The 23,104-nt window shown below is 40.2% G+C and overlaps 1 protein-coding gene across 1 annotated transcript in view; it reads left to right on the forward strand.

Annotated features, from left to right (window-relative positions):
* LOC149238675 (putative transmembrane GTPase FZO-like, chloroplastic) overlaps positions 1–23,104 on the forward strand; it is a 207,271-nt gene that overhangs the window by 145,038 nt on the left and 39,129 nt on the right. Inside the window, exon 5 of the mRNA XM_089369638.1 lies at positions 14,566–14,697. Coding sequence (XP_089225764.1) covers positions 14,566–14,697 — 132 coding nt within the window. The remainder of the gene's footprint in view (positions 1–14,565; positions 14,698–23,104) is intronic.

The following is a 23,104-nucleotide window of genomic DNA, read 5'->3' on the forward strand; positions in this document are numbered from 1 at the left end:
AGAGAGACTAAGTCACATGCATTCTCCAAAACCCATAAATCGTTTATGGAAATTCCACCTAGAGATGATTTAATTAAAATAATTAAGTTTTTTAAATGGTTCCCTAAGTCTAAACTTAGGAAATCTGGTTAATTAAAGGGTATTTATTAAATAAGGTGTGAATCTTCTAGAAGAAGATGAGGATCAACTCCAAGTTATTTTAATCTTGGCCGTATGAGCTCTAACGGGAGATTATAAGGAGTTCGATGTGGTTGGAGAAATACACTTGAGTAGTTTGATTTTGCTAGAGAATTGATTTCTTGAGTAGCGGCTGTGAGTTGTTGGAAGTGATTCAGTAAAGTCGAAGCAGTCAGAGAGGGGCAAAAATAGTAGACTAGAGGAAGTTTTCCAGATCTGGGGAGTGCAAGGCAGAGAAGGCAGAGAGCAGTGCCATGCAGAGGCAGTGCAGAGCTTTAGAGGGAGTTCAAATTCTAGTTGGGAGAGACAAGATTCAGTGCCAGAAGCCGGGTTGTGAGATCGGAGGGCCAGGAGGTCAAATTTCCAGATAGTAGGAGGTCAACAGAGGGATTGACGCAGAGCCCAGCCAGTGTGACGCAGATCTGCATAGGGTTGATGCAGAAGTTGGGTAGAGGCAACGCGGGGCTAGTCAGCAAGCCCCTAATCAGAGTTGGATCTCCCAGATCAGTGTGAGATTTTTCTCACTAATGTTTTGCCAACATTTCTCTGTATCGGATAGCTAGTTTGGGCATCCAACGATTTGTACTCATATTTACTATTGCATAATAATTAAAACCCTTAGTTGCTGCACCGGTTTTCTCAAGTTGGGTTTTTTCGGGGACATTGTCCAAAAACCACTGTGTTGATGTGTGTGTTTATTTATCTGCGATGCAGTATTTAGTTTCCGCAGTATTTTATTTTGTGTAGGCTACAATGTATGTATTTCGATGTTTGCCGTAGAACACTGCAAGTAACTTGTTCAATTAATTTAACAAGTAGGAGAAATATGATCAATTTGCTGCAGTAGGAATCGGGTAACCAATTTTTCACATGGTATCCGAGCACAAATTGTGAGTAGGAGAGATGAGAGCAGAAAGGAAGAGGGAGTTTGAAATTACTGAAGAGGCAACAATTCAAAACCCTAGAAGGTAGGGCAGTACTTGGGCCAAAGAGGTCGAAGTTTTGAGTGAGATTGATTTCTCTGAGTGAGTCGACAGAGAAATTCGATTCTCTAGATCGAAGCTTTCCATAGGCAGAAGGGAGCAACACTGTTTCCTTGCAGAGCAGATCTTCAGTTGTGACGCAGATATTTTGCAGCAGTTGCTGGCAGAATAGCGTCAGAGGGAGAGAATAACACATATTGAGGGAATTTCCTCCTTAGAGGACTTCCAGCCAAGAAGTCCGAATTTTTTCTAGTAGAGCAGTAGTAGTTGCGTTCGAGATTTCTCACTTCAGAAGGGAGTGCAAATAGTTGGGCAACAACTGCACACAGAAGAAGAGGAAGCAGTTCGGCGTTATTTTTGGGGAGATGACATCGGCTGGGTTGAGAGATCAAGATCAGTTGGACGGAGTCTTCAGCTATGTGATCTGGAAGGCTAGGATCTCCTGCCTTCTAGATGAGCATGATCTCAAAGCTTATGTCAATAGTGTGGTAGTTGTGCCCGTCGATGCAGATCCGCTCAAGAAGTTCAAGGCTGAGATGGCGAAGACTAAGAGGATCATTCTCGAAAGGGTTCGAGATCATGTAGTATCCCGTATAGCCGACAAGGATATTGCTTGGCAGTGGGAAGCCTTAGCCACGCTACACGAAGGATCTTCCAAGCAGCGGAAGATGTACTTAGAAGAGAAGTTGAGGTGCACAAGGATGCAGAAAGGGGAGCGAAGAGACCCCTTCCTTAAGATGCTTCAGGAAGTCTGGGATCAGCGGGCTTCAGTAGGGTTAGGTCCCCAACCTACAGAGTTTGTTCGATTAGGGCTGAATAGCGTTTCTGAAGATTGGCAAGTGTTTGTCCAGAGCATCTTAAGCAAAGAACACTTGCTAGCTTGGGAACGTGTATGGGCTGATCTGCAGCAGGAGGAGATGAGGCGAGATCTGGTGAAGGCCATAATTAGTGGTAGTAGCAGCAGTGGGACGAAGGCCATGAAGTAATAGGAGGATGTGGCCCTTGCATCAAAGGGGTAGCAGGAGTAGTGCATGAGGAAATAGGACGTTTCAAAGATCAAGTGCTTCAGGTGTGGTGAGATGGGCCACTACAACACTCAGTGTCCTCTTAGAAAGAGAGACAAGGGACAAGGAGGAGAATCAGGATTAGCAAGATGCATTCGCTAATATTGACAGGCTTTCCTCTAAGCTAGAGGAAGAGTTTGCCATGATTGCCAAGATGCCTCCAGGGGTGAGGTGCGATGATCTAGAGTTGTAGCCTCAGAGACCTACAGGATGGACAAGATTCTTGAAGAGTCCACCTCTTGGATCAAGACCTTGCTACGAGAGGCCATAGTTAGCAATAGGAGGATGGACTAGTGTCAGGTGGTGTAGTCAGGTGCCAGAGTGATAGATGCAGTGGCTAGTAGCGGTCATATACTAAGTAGTGCAGAGCAGAGTTGGAAGCAGTGTAGTTGGCACAGAGCAAAGTCAGCAGCAACGCAGAGGCTTCAGTGACAACTCAAAGTCTTACAGCAGTCAGAACTCGAACAACAAATGCATCATACTAAACACAATTAGTTCAGTATTTTGGATGTTTTTCCGTTGCAAATGTTGCAGTTGCAACAACAGATGGAGAGAGGGTTGCAGTGCAGATGCAGTTGTTGACAACAATTCAATAGGGTTAGCAACAACACAGATGCAACCCATATTAGAGTTGCGTAGTAGTTTGTGGGCAATAGAGCTAGACAACAACAATGCAACAGGAGGTGTTGCAGAGTTAGAGTGATGCTCCTGTGGGTTGCAACACTAGAGCACATTCCTCGCTAAGAGGGAGTGTTGATTTTTGTAGCATTAGATATGCTCTAGCCTTGAAACTTTGCAGAAAGGCTAAGATACATGCATTCTCCGAAACCCAGAAATCATTTTTGGAAATTCCACCTAGAGATGATCTAATTAAAATAATTAAATTTTTTTAAATGGTTCCCTAAGTCTTTTTTTTAGGAAATTTGGTTAATTAAAGGGTATTAATTAAATAAGGTGTGAATCTTCTAGAAGAAGACGAGGATCAGCTCTAGGTTAATGCTAGCCATCGATTATGTTTTAATTCTGGCCGTTGAAGCTCCAACGAGAGATTATAAGGAGTTTGATGTGGTTGGAGAAATACACTTGAGCAGTTCGATTTTGCTAGAGAATTGATTTCCTGAGAAGCAGTTGTGAGTTACCGGATGTGATTCAGTAAAGTCGAAGCGGTGAGAAGGTAGAGAAGGTAGAGTGCAGTGCCACAATTGATTTGGGACAGTAGACCGGAGGAAGTTTTCCAGATCTGGGGAGTGCAAGGCAGAGAAGGTAGAGTGCAGTGCCACACAGAGGCAGCGCAAAGCTTCAGAGGGAGTTCAAATTCTAGTTGGGAGAGACGATATTCAGTGCTAGAAGTCGGGTTGTGAGACCGGAGGGTCAAGAGATTGAACTTCCAGATAGTAGGAGATCAGCAGAGGGATTGACGCAGAGCCGAGCCAGTGTGACGCAGATCTGCGTAGGGTTAACGCAGAAGCTGCGCAGAGGTAGCGTGGGGCCAGTCAACAAGCCCCTGACCAGAGTCAGATCTCCCAGATCAGTGTGAGATTTTTCTTACTAACTTGTTGCTAGCATTTCTCTATATCGGATAGCTAGTTTGGGCATCCAACGATTTGTACTTAGATTTTCTACTGCATATTAATTATTACCCTTAGTTGCTGCATCGATTTTCCCGAGTTAGGTTTTTTCAGGGACATTGTCCAAAAACAACTGTGTTGATGTGTGTGTTTATTTCTCTGCAGTGCAGTATTTAGTTTCCGTAGTAATTTATTTTGTGTAGGTTGCAGTGTATGTATTTCGATTAACTTGTTCAATTAATTTAACAAGTTGGAGACATATGATCAGTTTGCTGCAGTAGGAATTGGGTAACCAATTTTTGACATGGTATCAAAGCACAAATTGTGAGTAGGAGAGCTGAGAGTAGAAAGGAAGAGGGAGTTTGAAATTACTGGAGAGGCAACAATTCAAAACCCTAGAAAGCAGTGTAGTCCTTGGGCCAAAGAGGTCGAAGTTTTGAGTGAGATCGATTTCTCTGAGTGAGTCGACAGAGAAATTCGATTCTCCAGATCGAAGCTTTCTAGAGGCAGAAAGGGCAACGTTGTTTCCTTGCAGAGCAGATCTTCAGCTGGGATGCAGATATTTTGTAGCAATTGCTAGCAGAATAGAGTCAGAGGGAGAGAATAGCACATACTGAGGGAATTTCTTCCTCAGAGGACTTCCAGCCAAGAAGTTTGAATTTTTTCTAGAAGAGCAACATCAGTTGCGTACGAGATTTCTCACTTCAAAAGGAAGTGCAAATCGCTGCACAGAGAAGAAGAGGGAGCAGTTATTTTTGGGGAGATGGCATCAGCTGGGTTGAGAGATCAAGATTGGTTGGACAGAGCCTCCAACTATGTGATCTGGAAGGCTACGATCTCTTGCCTTCTAGATGAGCATGATCTCAAAGCTTATGTCAATAGTGTGGTAGATGTGCCCGCTGATGTAGATCCGCTCAAGAAGTACAACGCTGAGGTGGTGAAGAATAAGAGGATCATTCTTGAAAGGGTTCGAGATCATGTAGTATCCCATATAGTCGACAAGGATACTGCCTGGCAGATGTGGGAAGTCTTAGCCACGCTATACAAAGGATCTTCCAAGCAGTGGAAGATGTACTTAGAAGAGAAGTTGAGATGCACGAGGATGCAGAAAGGGGAGCAAATAGATCCCTTCCTTAAGAGGCTTTAGGAAGTCTAAGATCAACTGGCTTTAGAAGGGTCAGGCCCCCAACCTACAGAGTTTTTCGATTAGCCCTGAATAGCATTTCTGAAGATTGGCAAGTGTTTGTCTAGAACATCCTGGGTAGAGAACACCTGCTAGATTGGGAACGTGTATGGGTTGATCTACACAGGAGGAGATGAGGCGTGATCTGATGAGGGCCACAATCAGTGGCAATAGCAGCAGTGGGACAAAGGCCATGAAGAAAGAGGAGGACTACCCTTGCATCAAAGGGGTAGCAGGAGCAGCGTAGGAGGAAAAAAGACATTTCAAAGATCAAGTGCTTCAGGTGTGGTGAGATGGGCCACTACAGCACTCAGTGTCCTCTCAGAAAGAGGGACAAGGAGGAGAAGCAGGATCAACAAGCTGCATCCGTTGATATTGACAGGCTTTCCTCTAGGTTGGAGGAAGAGTTTGCCATGATTGTTGAGATGCCTCCAGGGGTGAGGTGGGGTGATCTAGAGTTGTAGCCTCAGAGAGCTACAGGATGGGCAGGATCCTTGAGGAGTCCACCTCTTGGATCAAGACCTTGCTACGAGAGCCCATAGTCAGCAGTAGCAGGATGGACCAATGTCAGGTGGTGTAGTCAGGTGCCAGAGTGATAGATGCAGTGGCTAGTAGTGGTTAGATACTAAGCAGCGTAGAGCAGAGTTGGAAGTAGTGCAATTGGCACGGAGCAGAGTCAGCAACAACGTAGAGGCTTCAGTGACAGCTCAAAGTCTAGCAACAGTCAAAACTCAGATGGCAGATGCATCATACTGAACACAGTTAGTTCAGTGTTTTGGATGTTTTTCCGTTACAGATGTTGCGGTTGCAGCAACAACAGATGGAGAGAGGGTTGCAGTGCAGATGCAATTGTTGACAACAGTTCAACAGGGTCAGCAACAACACAGATGCAACTCATATCAAAGTTGCGCAGTAGTTGGTGGGCAATAGAGCCAGACATCAACAACACAATAGGACGTGTTGCAGAGTTAAAGTAATGCTCTAGTGGGTTGCAATACTAGAGCACATTCCTCGCTAAGAGGTAGTGTTGATTTTTGTAGCATCGTATGTGCTCTAGCCTTGAAACTTTGCAGAGAGGCTAAGATAAATGCATTCTCCAAAACCCAGAAATTGTTTTTGGATATTCCACCTAGAGATGGTTTAATTAAAATAATTAACTTTTTTAAATGGTTCCCTAAGTCTAAACTTAGGAAATCTGGTTAATTAAAGGGTATTAATTAAACAAGGTGTGAATCTTCTAGAAGAAGACGAGGATCAACCCCAAGTTAATCTTAGCCATTGACTATGTTTTAATCCTGGCTGTTGAAGCTCCAATAAAACATTATAAGGAGTTCGATATGGTTGGAGAAAGACACTTGAGCAGTTACATTTTGCTAGAGAATTGATTTCTTGAGTAGCAGCTGTGAGTTGCTGGAAGTGGTTCAATAAAGTCGAAGCAGTGAGAGAGGGGTAGGGATAGTAGACCGGAGGAAGTTTTCCAGATCTGGGGAGTGCAAGGGAGAGAAGGCAAAGTGCAGTGCCACGTAGAGGCACCACAGAGCTTTAGAGGGAGTTCAAATTCCAGTTGGGAGAGATGAGATTCAGTGCTAGAAGTCGGGGTGTGGACCGTAGGGCCAGGAGGTCGAATTTCAGTAGGAGGTCAACAAAGGGATTGACGCATAGCCTAGCCAATGTGACACACATTTGTGTAGTGTTGACGTAGAAGCTGTGGATAGGCAACGTGAGGCTAGTCGGCAAGCTCCTGATCAGAGTCGGATTTCCTGGATCAGTGTGAGATTTTTCTCACTAACTTTTTTCCAACATTTTTCTGTATTGGATAGCTTGTTTGGGCAACCAACGATTTGTACTCAAATTTACTACTGCATAATAATTAAAACCCTCAGCTTCTGCACCGATTTTCTGGATTTTGGTTTTTTCGAGGACATTGTCCAAAAAAAACTGTGTTGATGTTTGTGTTTATTTCTCTGCAGTGCATTATTTAGTTTCCGGAGTATTTTATTTTGTGTAAGCTGCAATATATGTATTTCGATGTTTGCCGTAGAAAACTACAAGTAACTTGTTCAATTAATTTAATGAGTAGGAGAAATATCATCAGTTTGCTACAGTAGGAATTGGGTAATCGATTTTTCACACTTTCTGCATCCTCATGCATCTCAGCTTCTCCTCTAAGCACATATTTCACTGCTCGGAAGTGCCTTGGTACAACGTAGAGAGAGTCTCCCACATCTCTCTGGCAGTACCTTTGCCAACTATGTGTGAAACAATGTGATGCTAGACTCTGTCTAGGATCAACCTCTTCGCCCACACCATCTCCTTTATGTACTCCTTTAGCTGATCTGCATCCATGGGAACTGCCACCACTGCATCAAGATATGTCTTCAGGCCATATTTATCTTGAAGGAAGGACATCCTTGCCTTCCAGATGACATAATTGGAAGGTTCATCCAACCTGTCGTGATCACTAAGTCTAGCGGTGGCTATCCCAACAAATGTTGATAATTTCCTCTTCCCTTTTGCTCAGCTATTCACACTCCCTTCTGGAATGAGAAACTTTGCATACAACGACTGTTGATCTGCAAGGGAAATCGAACTTCTTGAGACTAGAAGTTCCTTGAGGAAAATTTTCCCTCAATGTGTGCTCTTCTTCCACCTGACGCTAGCTTGCTCTAGCAAATTGCTGCGAAAACTACTGCGTTCAGCTAGATATGTGCTTTGCAAAAATAGTGGGCTGCTCCCTCTGCCTATGGAATCCCTTGATCTGGAGAGATCGATTTTTTCTGTCCCTCTCTTAGAAAAATCGAATCTCCTCAAGAAATTTGGCCTCTTGGCAAGTGACGATGCTCTCCTCTGGGGTTTCAATTTGCTGCCCACACTGAACAATGAAACTCCTCCTTTCTTTGCTATTGAACTCTTCGACTGATCATATGCGCTCTGATACCATGTGAAAATTCGGAAACCAGAATCCTATTGCAGAAACTGGAAATTATTCTCCTGATTGTTATTTTAATTAACAATTTATTTACTCTTTCCTACAACAAATATTGAATAACTCACACTGAAACCTACACAAATAAAATTGTGGAAGAATAAATGTTGGAAGAAATGCTAGCACACACACATAAAATAACACAGTTATCTTTGGACAAATGTCCCTGGAAAAACCCAACTTGGGAAAATCGGTGCAGCAATGAGGGTTTTATTTTATTATACATCAGCGAAACCTTAGTACATCTATGCATGCCCAACTGACAATCCAAACAGCAAGAAAATCTGGCAGTATTCCCTAAGCAACCTTGACACTTGTGCTTCCTGCACTCGTGCTGCCTGCACTTGTGCATTCCTGCACTCGCGCGTTCTTGCACTCACGCGTTCTTGCACTTGCGTGTACCTGCACTTGCGTTCTTGCACTTGCGCGTCACTGCACTGGGAATAACTCTGCCTTTTGTTGCTGCCTCTCCGGATCTGGAAATCTTCCTTTGGATCATTGCCCCTGCCCCTCACTGACACTGCGTCCCTCTTTGGCTCGAACTCTACTGCTGCTAGCTCGATCTGCACAAGGAACTGTTGCGCTAATGTACTCTCCAAGTGCCCATCGACTTCTTATAATTCTTTGTTGGGACTCCAACGACCAAGATTAAATCTTAATCGATGGCTAGGATTAATTAGAAGTCGATCCATGTGAGTTTCTAGAACATTCACCCCTTGAATTAATTAATTATGATTAATTAACCATATTCCCTATGTTGAGACTTAGGAAATATTTAAAAATTGGCTAATAATCTAATTAAGTCATATCTAGGTGGAATTTCCAGAAACGATTTCTGGGTTTCGGAGATCTTCTGTATTCTAGCGTCTCCACAAAATTTCGTGGCTAGAACACATCCACATCTTGGGGTACTGCTGCCACATTCTTTGCATAGGTATTCAAACCTATGCATACCATGCTCATCAAGGAGAAAGGACATTATGGCCTTCCAAATGACATAGTTGGAGGCACTGTCCAATCTGTCTTGATCTCTGAGCCCAACTGTGGCCATCTTGAATCTGGTCGAAAATTCCCTCTTCCCCTCTACTTGGCAGCTAGATCTGCTACTCTCACTCCCATTTGGAGTGAGGAACTCTGCCCATAGTTACTACCAATCTGCAATCCGGAAAATCAGATCTCTAAAACTCGAGATCCCTTGAGAGAAATTTTCCCTCTGTTGTGTGTGCTTTTCTCTTCCACCCAACATTGGTTCTGCTCTAGCAATTGTTGCAAAACCCTTTATGCTCAATAAAAATATGAGCTGCAACTGCTCCCTCTGCTTACTGGAATCACTATTTTGCGAAAATCGAATTTTAGCGACCCTGCAACTGAAAATCAAACCCTTTCCCAACAATTTGAACTGCCTGGATAGGTACTGCGCAGCACCAGAAAATTTCGGCTTGCTGCTCTTTCTGAATCGTGAAATTTTCTTCTTTTGCTTTTGAGCCACCCGTCTGATCAATCACGCTCTGATACCATGTGAAAATTTCACTACTAAATTCCTATTGCAGCAACTGGAATTAATTATTCTAATTGTTAATTTATTTAACAATTTTTTTGCTACGACAAATACTGAATCAATCACACTGCAACCTTCACAAATAAAATTATGGAATAAAATAGCGCTGTAAACTGAGAAAATCTAGCGCACACTCATAAAAAATATGACACACTTATTTTTGGACAAATATCCCTGGAAAAACCCAATGCGGGAAAACCAGTGCAACAGTTGAGGGTTTTTATTATTACGTAGCAGTGAGAGAAAAATCTGAGTACAACTGGATGCCAAAATCTGACAATCTTATAGAGAAAAATACTGGCAAAAATCTATTGAGGAATTTTCCTCACCCCACAGGCAAATCCGGGCATTGACTGCATCTCCAAGTGAGCCGTCCAAACTGCCTTTGTGCAGGGTTGCATCACCCTAGTGCAGTCCCTTCCACACTTAGCCTGAATCAACTGCTACTCAAGCCGTCCCGTCTATTACTGAATGAGAAATTGTCTTTCCGACCCTCTAGAACTCTTTCCCATCCTCTGGAACTAAAACTTGGCTTCTCTCCATCAAAATCGAATGGCCTCTAGAGGCTTCTATGCAGCCCCCGCGTCAACCTCATTGCGTCTATTTCTGACTCTATACAATGCACTCTTCGGATCTGGAAATTCTTTCCTCCGGACTCACTGTCTCTGCCCCTCTTTGTCTCTGCTTCCTTCTCTGGCTTGAACTCTTCCGTCTACTGCCTCTGGAAAATTGAATTGCCCAAGGAAATCGACTTCAAGTGTGTGTGTTCTCCATCTACCCAATGACTTCCTTTTATAATTTTTTGTTTGACCTCCAACGACCAAGATTAAAACTTAATTAAGGGCCCAGATTAATTCCCTGTCGATCTGTGTGAGTTTCTAGATGATTCACACCTTATCTCAATTAATTAATTAACCAGATTTCCCAAGTTTGGACTTGGGAAATATTTAAAAATAGGCTAATAATCTAATTGAGACACTTCTAGGTGGAATTTTCAGAAACGATTTTTGGGTTATGGAGAACTCATGTGTTTTAGCCTCTCCACAAAGTTTCGAGACTATAAGACCTCCGATGCTACAAAAACTAATAATGGCTATAACGATAAGGGGTAGAGCTCATGCTTGGCTTTTGCCCAGGTGGTAATATTAATGTCTCAACCATCTTTTGGATTTTATAATTTTTTTTGTTTCTTGCTTTTGGCCATTATATGCTCTTTATTTTCTTTTAGCTGCATCAATTTTCATTGGCAACATTTGCAGGCCCGACCCAGATATGTGGAAATGGGGAGGGGGTGTTCTAAATCCAAGTGGACCCCTGGTCAAGTGGACCCAGAGAAGGGAGGTGTAATAAGGGCTCGTATTGTACTGAGGGGAGTGATAAGTTTGGAAAAGGGATAGATGGAACACACTATTTCAATCATGGATTCCCAAGCAGTGCCCCTTCCTAAAGCAATAAGCCATTAGAGGCAGTCTTGCTAGACTAGGATAGAAAATTAACCCCACCATTTAAGGTGAAGGAACAAGACTATGGCCAAGGCCCTTATTTCTTCCAAGTCACCCCACAATTCATGCAAAATGCCCAAAATACAAACAAGCATAAGCACTCGAATGCAAATTGAATTAAAGTACCTTTTGACTAGAAGCCCACCTTCCAACATGTGATTGGTCGATGGGACATATGACTGATGTAGGTTCGTAGATATGAACGGCACATCACATCGACTACAAGGTGGCTCTCAGGGGCTGCTGGCTGGATGAGATGAATAGGAGAAAAGTTCCTCTTAGGGGTCACCCACTTTTGGTGGGTAATAGTCAAACACGAGCAATTTCTGCAACATTGTAATTCGGTTAATTTTTATCCGATTTTCACCCACAACCCGCTTCTTCCCTTTTCAAGCCAACATTAATCCTTTACTTCTTTGATCTTGCCCCAAATGATGAGTGGAATGATGTTCAGGCAGGATAAAACAAGGTGTATAGCTTCCAAGTTTCTCCTCATAACTTGAACTGTCACCAAGCTCCAAAGTTTTTCTTCCATGCTGGTCAGAGAAGAAAGCGCATGAAAATATGAAAGAAGCTATGCATTTTCAGGTGGTAGCACATATAATAAGTACAGCCAACTTACTATAATGCAATATAACATAACCTAACTTTTCTCAATATTATTTACATCATGTGACTTTATAAACTTAAGTTATTTCAACTTTAAAAAACTAAAGTACAATACTATATGATTATTATACTAAGCTATCTCTAACAGAAGAAATGACTGGCTATTCAAATAACCAACTACTCAAAGGTTAAACAAAAGAAAGAAAAGGTTCTTTTTCATCCCATGATATTGTGCCAAATCTCTACTTTCCTTGTTCTTCAAGGTGTTTTACACAGGAAACAGAATTTTGCTTGATTCTCAAAGGGGTCGCAGTTAGTGCCTCACTACTTGCATTTGTGTTAAATCTTTCTTGGCTTGTGTGATCTTTTCTTTCTTTAAGTTTTTATTGAGAACATCGCTATAAGAATTTCAAGAGCCTTTGTACTTTCTTCAACTAAGGCAGACTGATGTTACTCATCTTTGGTGCAGTTCCCCTAGAGACTGTGGGAATATTTCTTTAAGTGTTACTATATTTTTTGCATGGATGTTATTTCCAGTAAATGATCTATCATTTCCAGTCTTATTTTCTCTAGTTTCTTCCTTTGTGGCGAATGGTTCTTCATTTTAAGTGAGCACTCTTTCTTGTTCTTTATAAAGAGCATGACCTTTTTCCTATAAGGGCACGGAGCATGAAACTTAAAAGCTATCTAAAATTCTTAAAGTGAATATAGAGAACTGACTCTAATATAAGAAGAAATGGAGGAAAACCTCTGATTTTCTCCTTCCCGTTTCTCCTCTTTTGTGTGCTTTGGGCTGGAGTTTCACAAAATAAAGTTGTGGACAAATGAGTTTCAACAATGGGCTCAAATGATGGAAGCCGTGCTGCATCCTTAATGAAAAACCCTATAGAAGACTAGGGGTGACCAACCCATACATGCATGCACAAATTTGTATACATAGCGATTTGCAATGACCATTTTTCTAACCATCCAATACATCCTTCTCCTCATATAATGCACACTTCATCTTCTCATATGCAACAACTTCAACCATACTCATTATAAATAAAATGTCTATGTTAAATGTAGGATTTCATAGAACATAATAGTAGACAAACATAATTGGAGAGAACAATAAATGTAACATATATTAATGATATTGTACCATGTACAACTACAGGAGCCAGAGATTGGCTACCCACATTACAAATACCACTCTCATTTAATCTTCTCTCAATACATCAATATATAGGACCCTGAGTTGGTTAAGGTGGTTAAATTTTGAATCATCTAACCCCAAGCCTACGATTATAATACTACCTTGGTCACAATTCCCTAATAAAGTGGCCATATAACAATCATATTTTCATATCATACTTTAATAGTAAATTAATCTTTTTGGCATATGCCCATATGGAACTCCTTGTACATCCATCCCTGCACATATGCTACAACTTGGTTTTGGGCTAGAATACTACATTATACCCCTTGTTAAAGGCTAATTAAGGAGAACTCAGCTAACCCGAAGATAGTGAAATCCACATTACATCGGCGATATAATTTAAAGACATGGACATAAATCCCAGACTATTCATAATTCATAGCTTGTGATTGCCTTATACTTTCTTTGGTTAAAGACAGATGAGTATATTTACATGCATTATCGAGAGCTTTAGTTGTATTCTTTGAATTGGTTATTGTTAGATTGTATTGACTTTGCTTTGTATTGGTGTTAATTTCGAAATAATAAAGGTGCAATCTGGGATGTCATAGCTCCCAGTGGGATCAATGCTAGAAAGATACCTACATATGATAATTTTTCTTTGATCATAAAGACTCCCAATGGGAATAACACCCATTATAATTGTTTTTAACTTCTTTTCACCATAGAGTATGAGTGCTTATAAAAATCGGTGAAGCTATGGATCAGTGACCCAAGACGGGTGAAGACTATAATGGTCTTTTGTGTCATGGATAATGGCAATGAACATCAAACAGTTTTGATAACGTGTGATTGTTGTTGCATGGGAAGTTTTGTGTTGGGTGTGCTTTATAAATTTATCGCCTTACTCAAAGTACCTAATATTGTGGATGTATTGGCAATCAGTCCTTAGAGTTTGATGTTATCCCAATTTTTCCCTCTGTGGGTTGTCTTGTAGTGACTTATACATCTAATTGGTGAATTTACCGTTCAGTCTGTGATTGTTATAAGTTATGAGGTCATCATTATGAAGTATTTATTAGAGAGACATAAGCTGACTGAGCTGTTGTGTGCCAGCTGTTTACATGGAGAATTCAAATCCACATTATTTGTGAATTCAGGCAACACAAATCTTCAATTTGATACTAGTAATTTCCAAGACTTCTTGGGAACTTTTATCCAGTTAATATTATGGTTCGTGTATATCACTATGGATACATTGATCCTGGCCTTTTAAAAACTTTCTGATATTTTAAGAAACAATTGATGCTTTAAATGTTAAGTTCCATATATAAAACAGATAGGAGTGACTGTGGATATGGAAAATATTACTTACTTTTTTGCCCTTTTCACATCCTCTTAAAGAAGTCCACTTATGTGCAGCTCAGCTAATGATCATTTTTAGTCATTGCATGCTCTTTACAGAAAGCTTTCATGCTGCAAACTAATTTTTGAATTTTTTTGCGTAAATATATTTGCTCTAGAGTGTGTTTTAAAATGAAAGAACTTATATTGACTTTTGGAAGAAGACAAATTAGTTGTATAAAGGAGTCATTTTTGTGGTATAATATTACCTGATTTTTATTTTGAAGTTTGCTTGGTGTTGCTTGGTATTTGCAATATCTTAGTGTCTTATACTGTGCAAATATGCATGATTTTTTAAGGCCAAGCATGACTCTTGTGGCAACTATATGCATGTGCATCAATATTTATGTGTGAAACTGAATATGACATCGATATCTTCATGATGGGCAGATTTGTTTTGTTGATACTCCTGGCACGAATGTGATTCTTAAGCGACAACAAAGACTTACTGAGGAGTTTGTTCCTCGGGCAGACTTAGTGCTTTTTGTCATATCAGCCGACAGACCATTGACTGAAAGTGAGGTATGTTTGAAGTAACCTTCTCATGAAGCACATTTTTCCATGTTCATTTTTCTTCCGCAGCAGTTTCATGCATACTAGCAATATTTGAATACAAATATGAATATGGTTATGCTTTGGAATGGGAAAAGTATGTTGTGAATAAACCCAGTATGGTTCTAATACAGAAGTATATGTCTCATAAATACAAAAACATGCACCTCATAAACTGAAATCATTTGTTTGTTTTGGGAGAGGATGTTGCTTGGATCTTGATTACTGAAGTACTTTTGTGATCTAGCTGCGACCCTCCCAACTGTTTTGTCGTAAAGATTGTTATGGAGCTATATACATAATTTATTGTTACTACTTCTAACAAAAAATGGCAAAATTTTAGCACAACTTAGTCCATCTTAAGAATTCCTCAAGTCTTTCATAATTTGCAGAGAAACAAATCCCAGTATTGTCATATTACACGTTTGTTCCAGAGGCAAGATATATTGATGTATTTGCAATTTTAAGAGGGCGTGTTGGAGATCAGATGCTCAGCTAAATTAAACAAAATACACAGCAGATCAATCATGCACATAAAGACACAAGAATTTAACGTGGTTCACCCAACCAATCTGGGCTACGTCCACACAACATAGGCATCAACAATCTTATTAATCAAACAGGAGATTACATAATGAAATCCTCACAAAACTCTCACCCTCATAGCAAACAATCCGAATGGTTGCCTGTTATATAGCAAAGAGAATCTAACAACCTCATTAACTCACTCACATCAAATATAGGAGGCATTAATCATCTCCCAACAACCTGGAGCTAATCTAGGAACTGAATTTCTATTGTTGTCACCTACAGAGATTTTTGCCTATTTTACTCCAAACAGAAAATCTCAACAATCTCCACCTTGACAACAATTAGCCTGATGCCCTGTTATTATTATTTTATCTTTTCTGCAAGCCAAGAGAAGCCAAACACCAGCGTAGCTTCTCTAACAAAACTGGTTTCGTGAACATGTCTGCACAATTCTCCTTTGTATGCACCTTTTCAAGAGAGACTCCCCTTTCAGTGATAACCTGTCTTACAAAATGGTACTTGATCGGTATATGCTTTGATTTACTATGATAGGCCGGATTCTTAGCCAAATGTATTGCACTTTGACTATCACAAAGTAACCTGATGTTGTCCTGTAACCTACCAAACTCACCAAGCAAACCTTTCAACCATACCGCCTCTTTGCAAGCATGCGAAGCAGCAATGTATTCTGCTTCAGTAGTGGATAAAGCAACAATGTTTTGTAGCTTTGACATCCAGCTAATAGCTCCACCTACAAGAGTAAAGACATACCCTGAAGTTGACCTTCTCTTATCCAAATCACCTGCAAAATCAGAATCAACATACCCGCAAACAGATTCACTACTCTTATTGTAAGTAATACAATAACTACTTGTGCCTCTCAGATACTGAAGCACCCATTTCACTGCTGACCAGTGTTCTTTACCCGGATTTGCCATGTACCTACTGACAACCCCAACTGCATGTGAAATATCTGGTCGAGTACAAACCATCGCATACATTAAACACCCTACTACATTGGCATATGGAATTCGAGACATATAATCCTTTTCTTCATTTGTATTAGGACATAAACTCGAAGAAAGCTTAAAATGGGAAGCTAAAGGGACTGAAACAGGCTTCACATTATTCATACCAAACCTCAAAAGTATTTTCTCAATATACTTTTGTTGTGATAGCCATAGCTTACCATTGCTCCTGTCTCTGAAAATCTCCATGCCCAAAATCTGTCTTGCTGCTCCTAGATCTTTCATATCAAATGTCCTTGCCATCTGAGCCTTCAACCTGTTGATTTCTTCTATGCTTTTGCTTGCTAAAAGCATATCATCCACATACAACACTAAGATAATGAACATGCCATTATTTAACTGCTTAAAGTAAACACAATGATCATATTCACTTCTTACATATTTCTGACTCAACATGAAAGAATCAAACTTCTTATACCACTGCCGAGGCGACTGCTTCAGGCCATATAATGACTTCTTGAGCCTGCAGACAAATTTCTCATTGCGATGGTGAACAAACCCTTCCGGTTGTTCCATATATATTTCCTCATCTAAGTCACCATGTAGAAATGCAGTCTTAACATCTAACTGCTGCAACTCTAAATCAAGCAAAGCCACTAATGCTAACACAATTCTAATTGAAACAATTTTAACCACTGGTGAAAAAATCTCATGAAAGTCAATACCGGCTTTCTGAGAAAACCCTTTTGCAACCAGCGTGCTTTGTACCTGTCTTCCGTATCATTCACACCCCGTTTCAGCTTGAAAACCATTTACACCCCACAGTTTTCCTGCCTTTCGGAAGCTCAACCAGATCCCATGTGCCGTTCTTACTTAAGGCCATCATTTCGTCCTTCATGGCTGCTTTCCACTTGTCACTATTTGAACCTTCTACAGCTTCCTGATAACACAAAGGTTCATCATCATTAGCGGTCAAAACAACTAAAGTAACATGATCATCATACCTTCTCGGAGGGCGTTTGATCCTTGTAGACCTCCTTAAGAATGTTTCTGGTGCTTCCACAATTGGCTGTCTATCATCTGTAGGAACTTCTTCATGATCGCCATCTGAGACCTGTTCATGACCTCCATCTGAACCCTGTTCATAATCTGATTCTGAAACCTGTTCATGACTAGAATCTGAACTATGGTCGTTATGACTATCATTAGAAATGCTGTCAAACTGAATGTGCTGGAAATCAAATACATCATCCTGTTTCAATCTTCTATCTACATCTAACTGTACAAGAGAGGATTCATTAAACTTTACATCTCTGTTGATGATGATTTTGCGGGTAGTAGGATCCCACAATCTATATCCCTTTGTTCCATCACCATACCCAACAAAGACATACCTTTTCGATTTCGGATCTAATTTAGTTCGCTGATGTTTAGGCACTAGAGCATATGCTTCACAACCAAACACTCTGAGTTTAGAATAGTCACAAGGGTGTCCTTTCCATACCTCTTGCGGAACCTTGCAGCCTATCGCCGTTGATGGAGATCGGTTTATCACATAACAAGCTGTTGCCACTGCTTCCGTCCACAACTCCTTTTGCAACCCGGCGTTACTCAGCATACACCTTGCTCTCTCTAGAAGAGTCCTGTTCATGCGTTCAGCAACTCCATTCTGTTGAGGAGTATAAACCGTGGTCTTATGTCTTTCGATCCCTGCATCCTTGCAATAGCTGTCAAACTCCTTGGAGGTAAACTCACCACCATTGTCAGTTCTTAAACATTTTATAGTTCTACCAGTGCTGTTTTCTACCAATGCTCTAAACTGCTTGAAAACTGTAAAAACATCAGACTTCCTTTTCAACATGTAGACCCACACTTTTCTAGAAAAGTCATCAATAAACGATACAAAATATGACGAGCCACCATATGACGCTGTAGGGGCTGGACCCAAACATTGAATGGATATAATCAAGTATTCCTTTACTAGTATGTTTGCCTGTTTTAAATTTTTGTTTACTTTGTTTTCCAAACAAGCAATGTTTACAGAAATCTAACTTTCCAGATCTTAGATTAGGAAGTAACTTGCGATCAGCCAAAAATTTTCAACCCTCGTTTGCTCATATGGCCCAATCTTTGATGCATAGGCGAATGGAACTACTGTCCTGTTCAGACACCGACACATGATCTGACCCAGTTCTACCTTCTAATTGAAAAAGATTTCCTACCTTCTTAGCCTTCATCACTAGTAAAATACCTTTATATATTTTCATAACTCCACCTTGAATTACAGTTTTATATCCATTCGTATCCAGTGCTCCTAATGAAATTAGATTTTTTCTTAGATCTGGTACATGCCTCACATCAGTTAACAATTTGGTTGTGCCATCTACATTTGCAGTTGTATACTTCCTATTCCAACAATACTGCAAGTGACATCATTACCCATGTACATGACTCCATCATCAACTGATCTATATGTCTTAAACCAATCTTTATGAATATACATGTGGTTAGATGCCCCAGAATCTAACAACCAATGTTGATCATGTTTTGAAATATTAACAGACAATACCTCATCACTCATACCTGAACTAGATACTGAACCTGTATCTGTGGTGTTGGCTTCCAGCAATCCTTTTTCAGATGTCCAGCCTTGCCACAATGCCAGCGCTTCACCTTTGTCTTCTTTCTTTAGACTTTGAACGAGAGTCGCTATGCTTGCCCCCGGAGTGTCTCTCTCTTGAGCGACCTCTGGCCATCATTACCTTTGATGTAGAGGTGTCTGCATTCGACCTCTTCCTCGTCTCCTCAGACAACAAGGCTCCAAAACATTGTCAAACTCAAAAATGTCTGCTGTATTAAAGCTTATGGAAGTAACAAAGTGATCCCAGGATTCGGGCAATGAACACAATAGAGTTATTGCCTTATCCTCTGAATCAAATTTCACATCTAGACTGTCTAATTGCACCAGTAAGGTATTAAAAACATCAGTGATCAGTAATCGAGGTACCTTCTTTCATTCGCAAACCGTAAAGCTGTCGTTTCAGGAGAATCCGATTGTCAAGGATTTCGTCATATACAACTTCTCCAACTTCGTCCACAACCAGCTGCAGTCTTCTCTGACACGATGTTAAATAAAACATCATCAGCCAAACACAACCGAATTCCGCTCAAGGCTCTGCCATCCAATTCATTCCACTCATCATCTGTCACGGGGGAAGGCAGTTTGGACCTGCCCAACAACCCTTTGCCACGCCTTGCTGTACCAGCAGATCATGCATCTTTACCTTCCAGATCTCGAAATTATTTTTGCCATTAAACTTCTCGATTTCGAACCGGGCACTTTGAGTTTTCGCCATTTGTATCAACAAAAAACACAATAATCTCCAATATCCAACTTTAAACACCAGCAATAAAAAAAAACTGCCTATGCCTTTCTGCCTTAGCCTTAAAAAAAACTGCCCTTTGTACTTCACAAAAAAACTTTCTGCAATATGCACTGATATGCCTTTGCTAAAAAAAAACACAATAATATCACTGTCGGTTCTGCGCCATTACACACCTTTGACGGTTGATAAAAAGTTAAAAACGATTTAAGCACAAAATCAGATCCCCACACCACGCTGTACACCAAAAAACTGGAATACGCTACAACCACACGGAGTTATAATTCATCGCCACACAGGTGTTATACTTCATCGCCACGAGTGTTCAAATATATATCAACGCAGTTTTTCAATATAGAAATCCACGCTATTTTAAAATATATATAACGCAGTTTGTAAATACAGAAATCCACTCTATTTTTAAATATATATAACATATATCCACGCAGGTTATATACTGCTCTCCTCAGCGCGCTGTCTTTTATTAAACGCTGGCAACAAAACAAAAAATATTCCAAACACTCTTGGTATTTAACAATGCGCATACAACAAAAAAGTTTCTGTGAATTCTTTTATACAAATCTAATCAGGCCATGGCGTAACTCTGCTTGAACGTGAGGTGTTTAAGTGAAGCAATCCCACACAGTTTTATCAGCATACAATCCCACACTACGCACCAGCGCTTGGCACGAACAGCAAACATAGAACTTCACGCAGATTTTAAAATATAACTATGCCATTTTTTAAAATATATATCCACGCCGTTTTATAGCATATCCATTCCACGCAGCAATCTATTTTTCACAACTTACATTACCTCCACCAGATCGGTTTAATCCACCACGCACCAGCACCACCAGATCGGTTCTCAAATCCACGCAGCAGTCTTTAAATCCACCACGCAGACGCTGGTAATTTCTCCACGCAGGTCCACCTGATCTGGTGTGCACAACGCTGTATCAATGCTGTTCTCCAGTCAAACACACCAACAACAATGTACAGCCTCCACGCACAGTAAAACGATCCACGTCTCCAGCAATACAGCTCCAGCACGCAATCTCAGCACCTCCAACATGCTCTGATACCAATTGTTGAGATCAATGCTCAGCTAAATTAAACAAAATACACAGCAATCAATCATGCACATAAAGACACAAGAATTTAACGTGGTTCACCCAACCAATCTGGGCTACGTCCACACAACATAGGCATTGGCAATCTTATTAATCAAACAGGAGATTACATAATGAAATCCTCACAAAACTCTCACCCTCATAGCAAACAATCCGAATGGTTACATGTTATATAGCAAAGAGAATCTAACAACCTCATTAACTCACTCACATCAAATATAGGAGGCATTAATCATCTCCCAACAACCTGGAGCTAATCTAGGAACTGAATTTCTATTGTTGTCACCTACAGAGATTTTTGCCTATTTTACTCCAAACAGAAAATCTCAACAGGGCGGTCATTTAGAAAAATATATTACTAGTATCTTCCATTTTAAGTGTTTATAAGGTCATCCAAACTTCCAAAGTAACCAGAAATACGGTGACTATTATCATCTATCAAATGAGGATTTAGTTTTACACAGCGATTGTTCGTAGTTAGCAACTTGCTTTATTATTTCAACTTTCAATAATACATCTATAGTATAATGAAACATGCATTAGAAATTTTTAGTTCCATAACGATAATCATATATAGCTTCGAGCTCTTTTTTGTTTCAATTATTCTAAAACTATCCTGCAATTGGATGTTATTTGATAGAAAGCACTGGCAGTGTGTGTGCTTTCTAAACAGATTTCCTCAATCATCAAGTCCATGGGCATAAACAAAAATCAATCAACCAGTTGACCTTCATTCTTTAGTATAATTTTATCTTCTTCTGACTGTACTATATCTATACAGTATGGAAAATATGCTGAATATTTTACTACTGTTGAATTTCCACACAACAAAGGCCAATATGGCTGAATCTTGCTGTTGAAATTCTACAAGATGTGCAGTAGAATACAATTTTCTGCCAAATAATTTTTGTCTAATGATTTTTCACACAGTATTTTATGCTACTGCTATCATTGAAGAATTACACTCAGAAAATCTTAAATGCAGCAGTAACAGTAAAGATCATAGAATAACATCCATGCACAATAGACACAAAATTTTTCACCTTGGAAACCCAACCTTGGGAAGAAAACCCAACAATATTTTCTAGGATAAATTGTTCTTCAACAAGGTTACAAGTCAGAAAATTCTGCCTACAAATCTGTGCTAATAATACAAGTTAAGTATCAGTGAAACCTGGTCAAACAGAGGTTAAACAGATATGGTCAATGCTGGTCAAAGGATCAGTCAACTTCAGTCAATGCAGCCTAGTCAACTCATCCTTCTTTCTCACACGTGCGGCTGTCCAAGAGAGATAAAATGATGATGAAGATGATTCTCCAAAACAAATTTCTCCTTTAGCTAAAATTTCTTCATTTCACTAGAAAAGATCAATGAGCTTGCTATGTTGATTGATTTGCCTCTCACATGTCTGTCTATTTATATAGAGCTCTAATGTGAGTGGACACCCATAGAGGTGGCTCTTCACCCCCTCACTTATGGAGCCTACATGACAACTCAACATTAGACTAGAATTGTTACCCCACTAATGGGTAAAAACCCCATTAGATAAACAATTCAAACCTGCTCTATAAAATAGATCACTCCACCCTGGAGCTAGCAATGTGAGTACTGTGGGCCATTTACCCCTAGCCAAATCAGCATGGCCCCATGGGTAAATGTATCAATCTTCCCTAGTCAAATCAACATAACACAGCCAAATCAGCATGGCTTCTTGGGAGAAAGTCTTGTTGAGAAACCAAGGATAGGGTAGATAAGGCTTGATTCTTTTTACTTGATAATTACTTGTGAATGTTAAATTTCTTTTATTATTTGTTATGTCTTCTTCATCAAGCAATTATACAAATGTTCAATCTTGCAGGAAAAATAAACAGACAAGAGACACCAAAATTAGTTGCTAAGCAGGGCAAAACCCTACAAGGGGAAAATCCAACAAGCCTTCATAGAATCAGATCAAAATGAGATATCCACGAACAAAACGAAGACCAGAAATGCCACCAAAAAGTCCAAGTCCAGCTCTCCTACAAGTCACCTCCAAGGTCAAAGTCAACATAGGTCAAATTGGTCAACTTTGTGAAATTTCAGCCCCTGAAATTTTTCCCTGAAATTTCGGGCTTGCAGTAGCACAGAAAAAATCGGCCTGTTCACAAAATTCATTCTTCACATTTGCGAGATTCTTCTTGCCTTTTCTCTTCTTTAATTCAGTATACTTCTTTGTTAGATGTAGAAAGTACCTATTGTGATGATATTTGATTGTCCTTCAAATGGGTCGAACTATCCTTTATATATAGTTGTCCAGTAGGTCGAATAGTGTCTGTTGGAGGACTGTGCCGACTTGTTCATTTGGTGGAATTTGACTCAAAC

The sequence above is a fragment of the Pinus tabuliformis genome, chromosome 8, assembly GCF_031772625.1.
Source record: "Pinus tabuliformis cultivar Carrire ecotype Pingquan chromosome 8, CPIR1, whole genome shotgun sequence".
NCBI classification, from domain to species: domain Eukaryota; kingdom Viridiplantae; phylum Streptophyta; class Pinopsida; order Pinales; family Pinaceae; genus Pinus; species Pinus tabuliformis.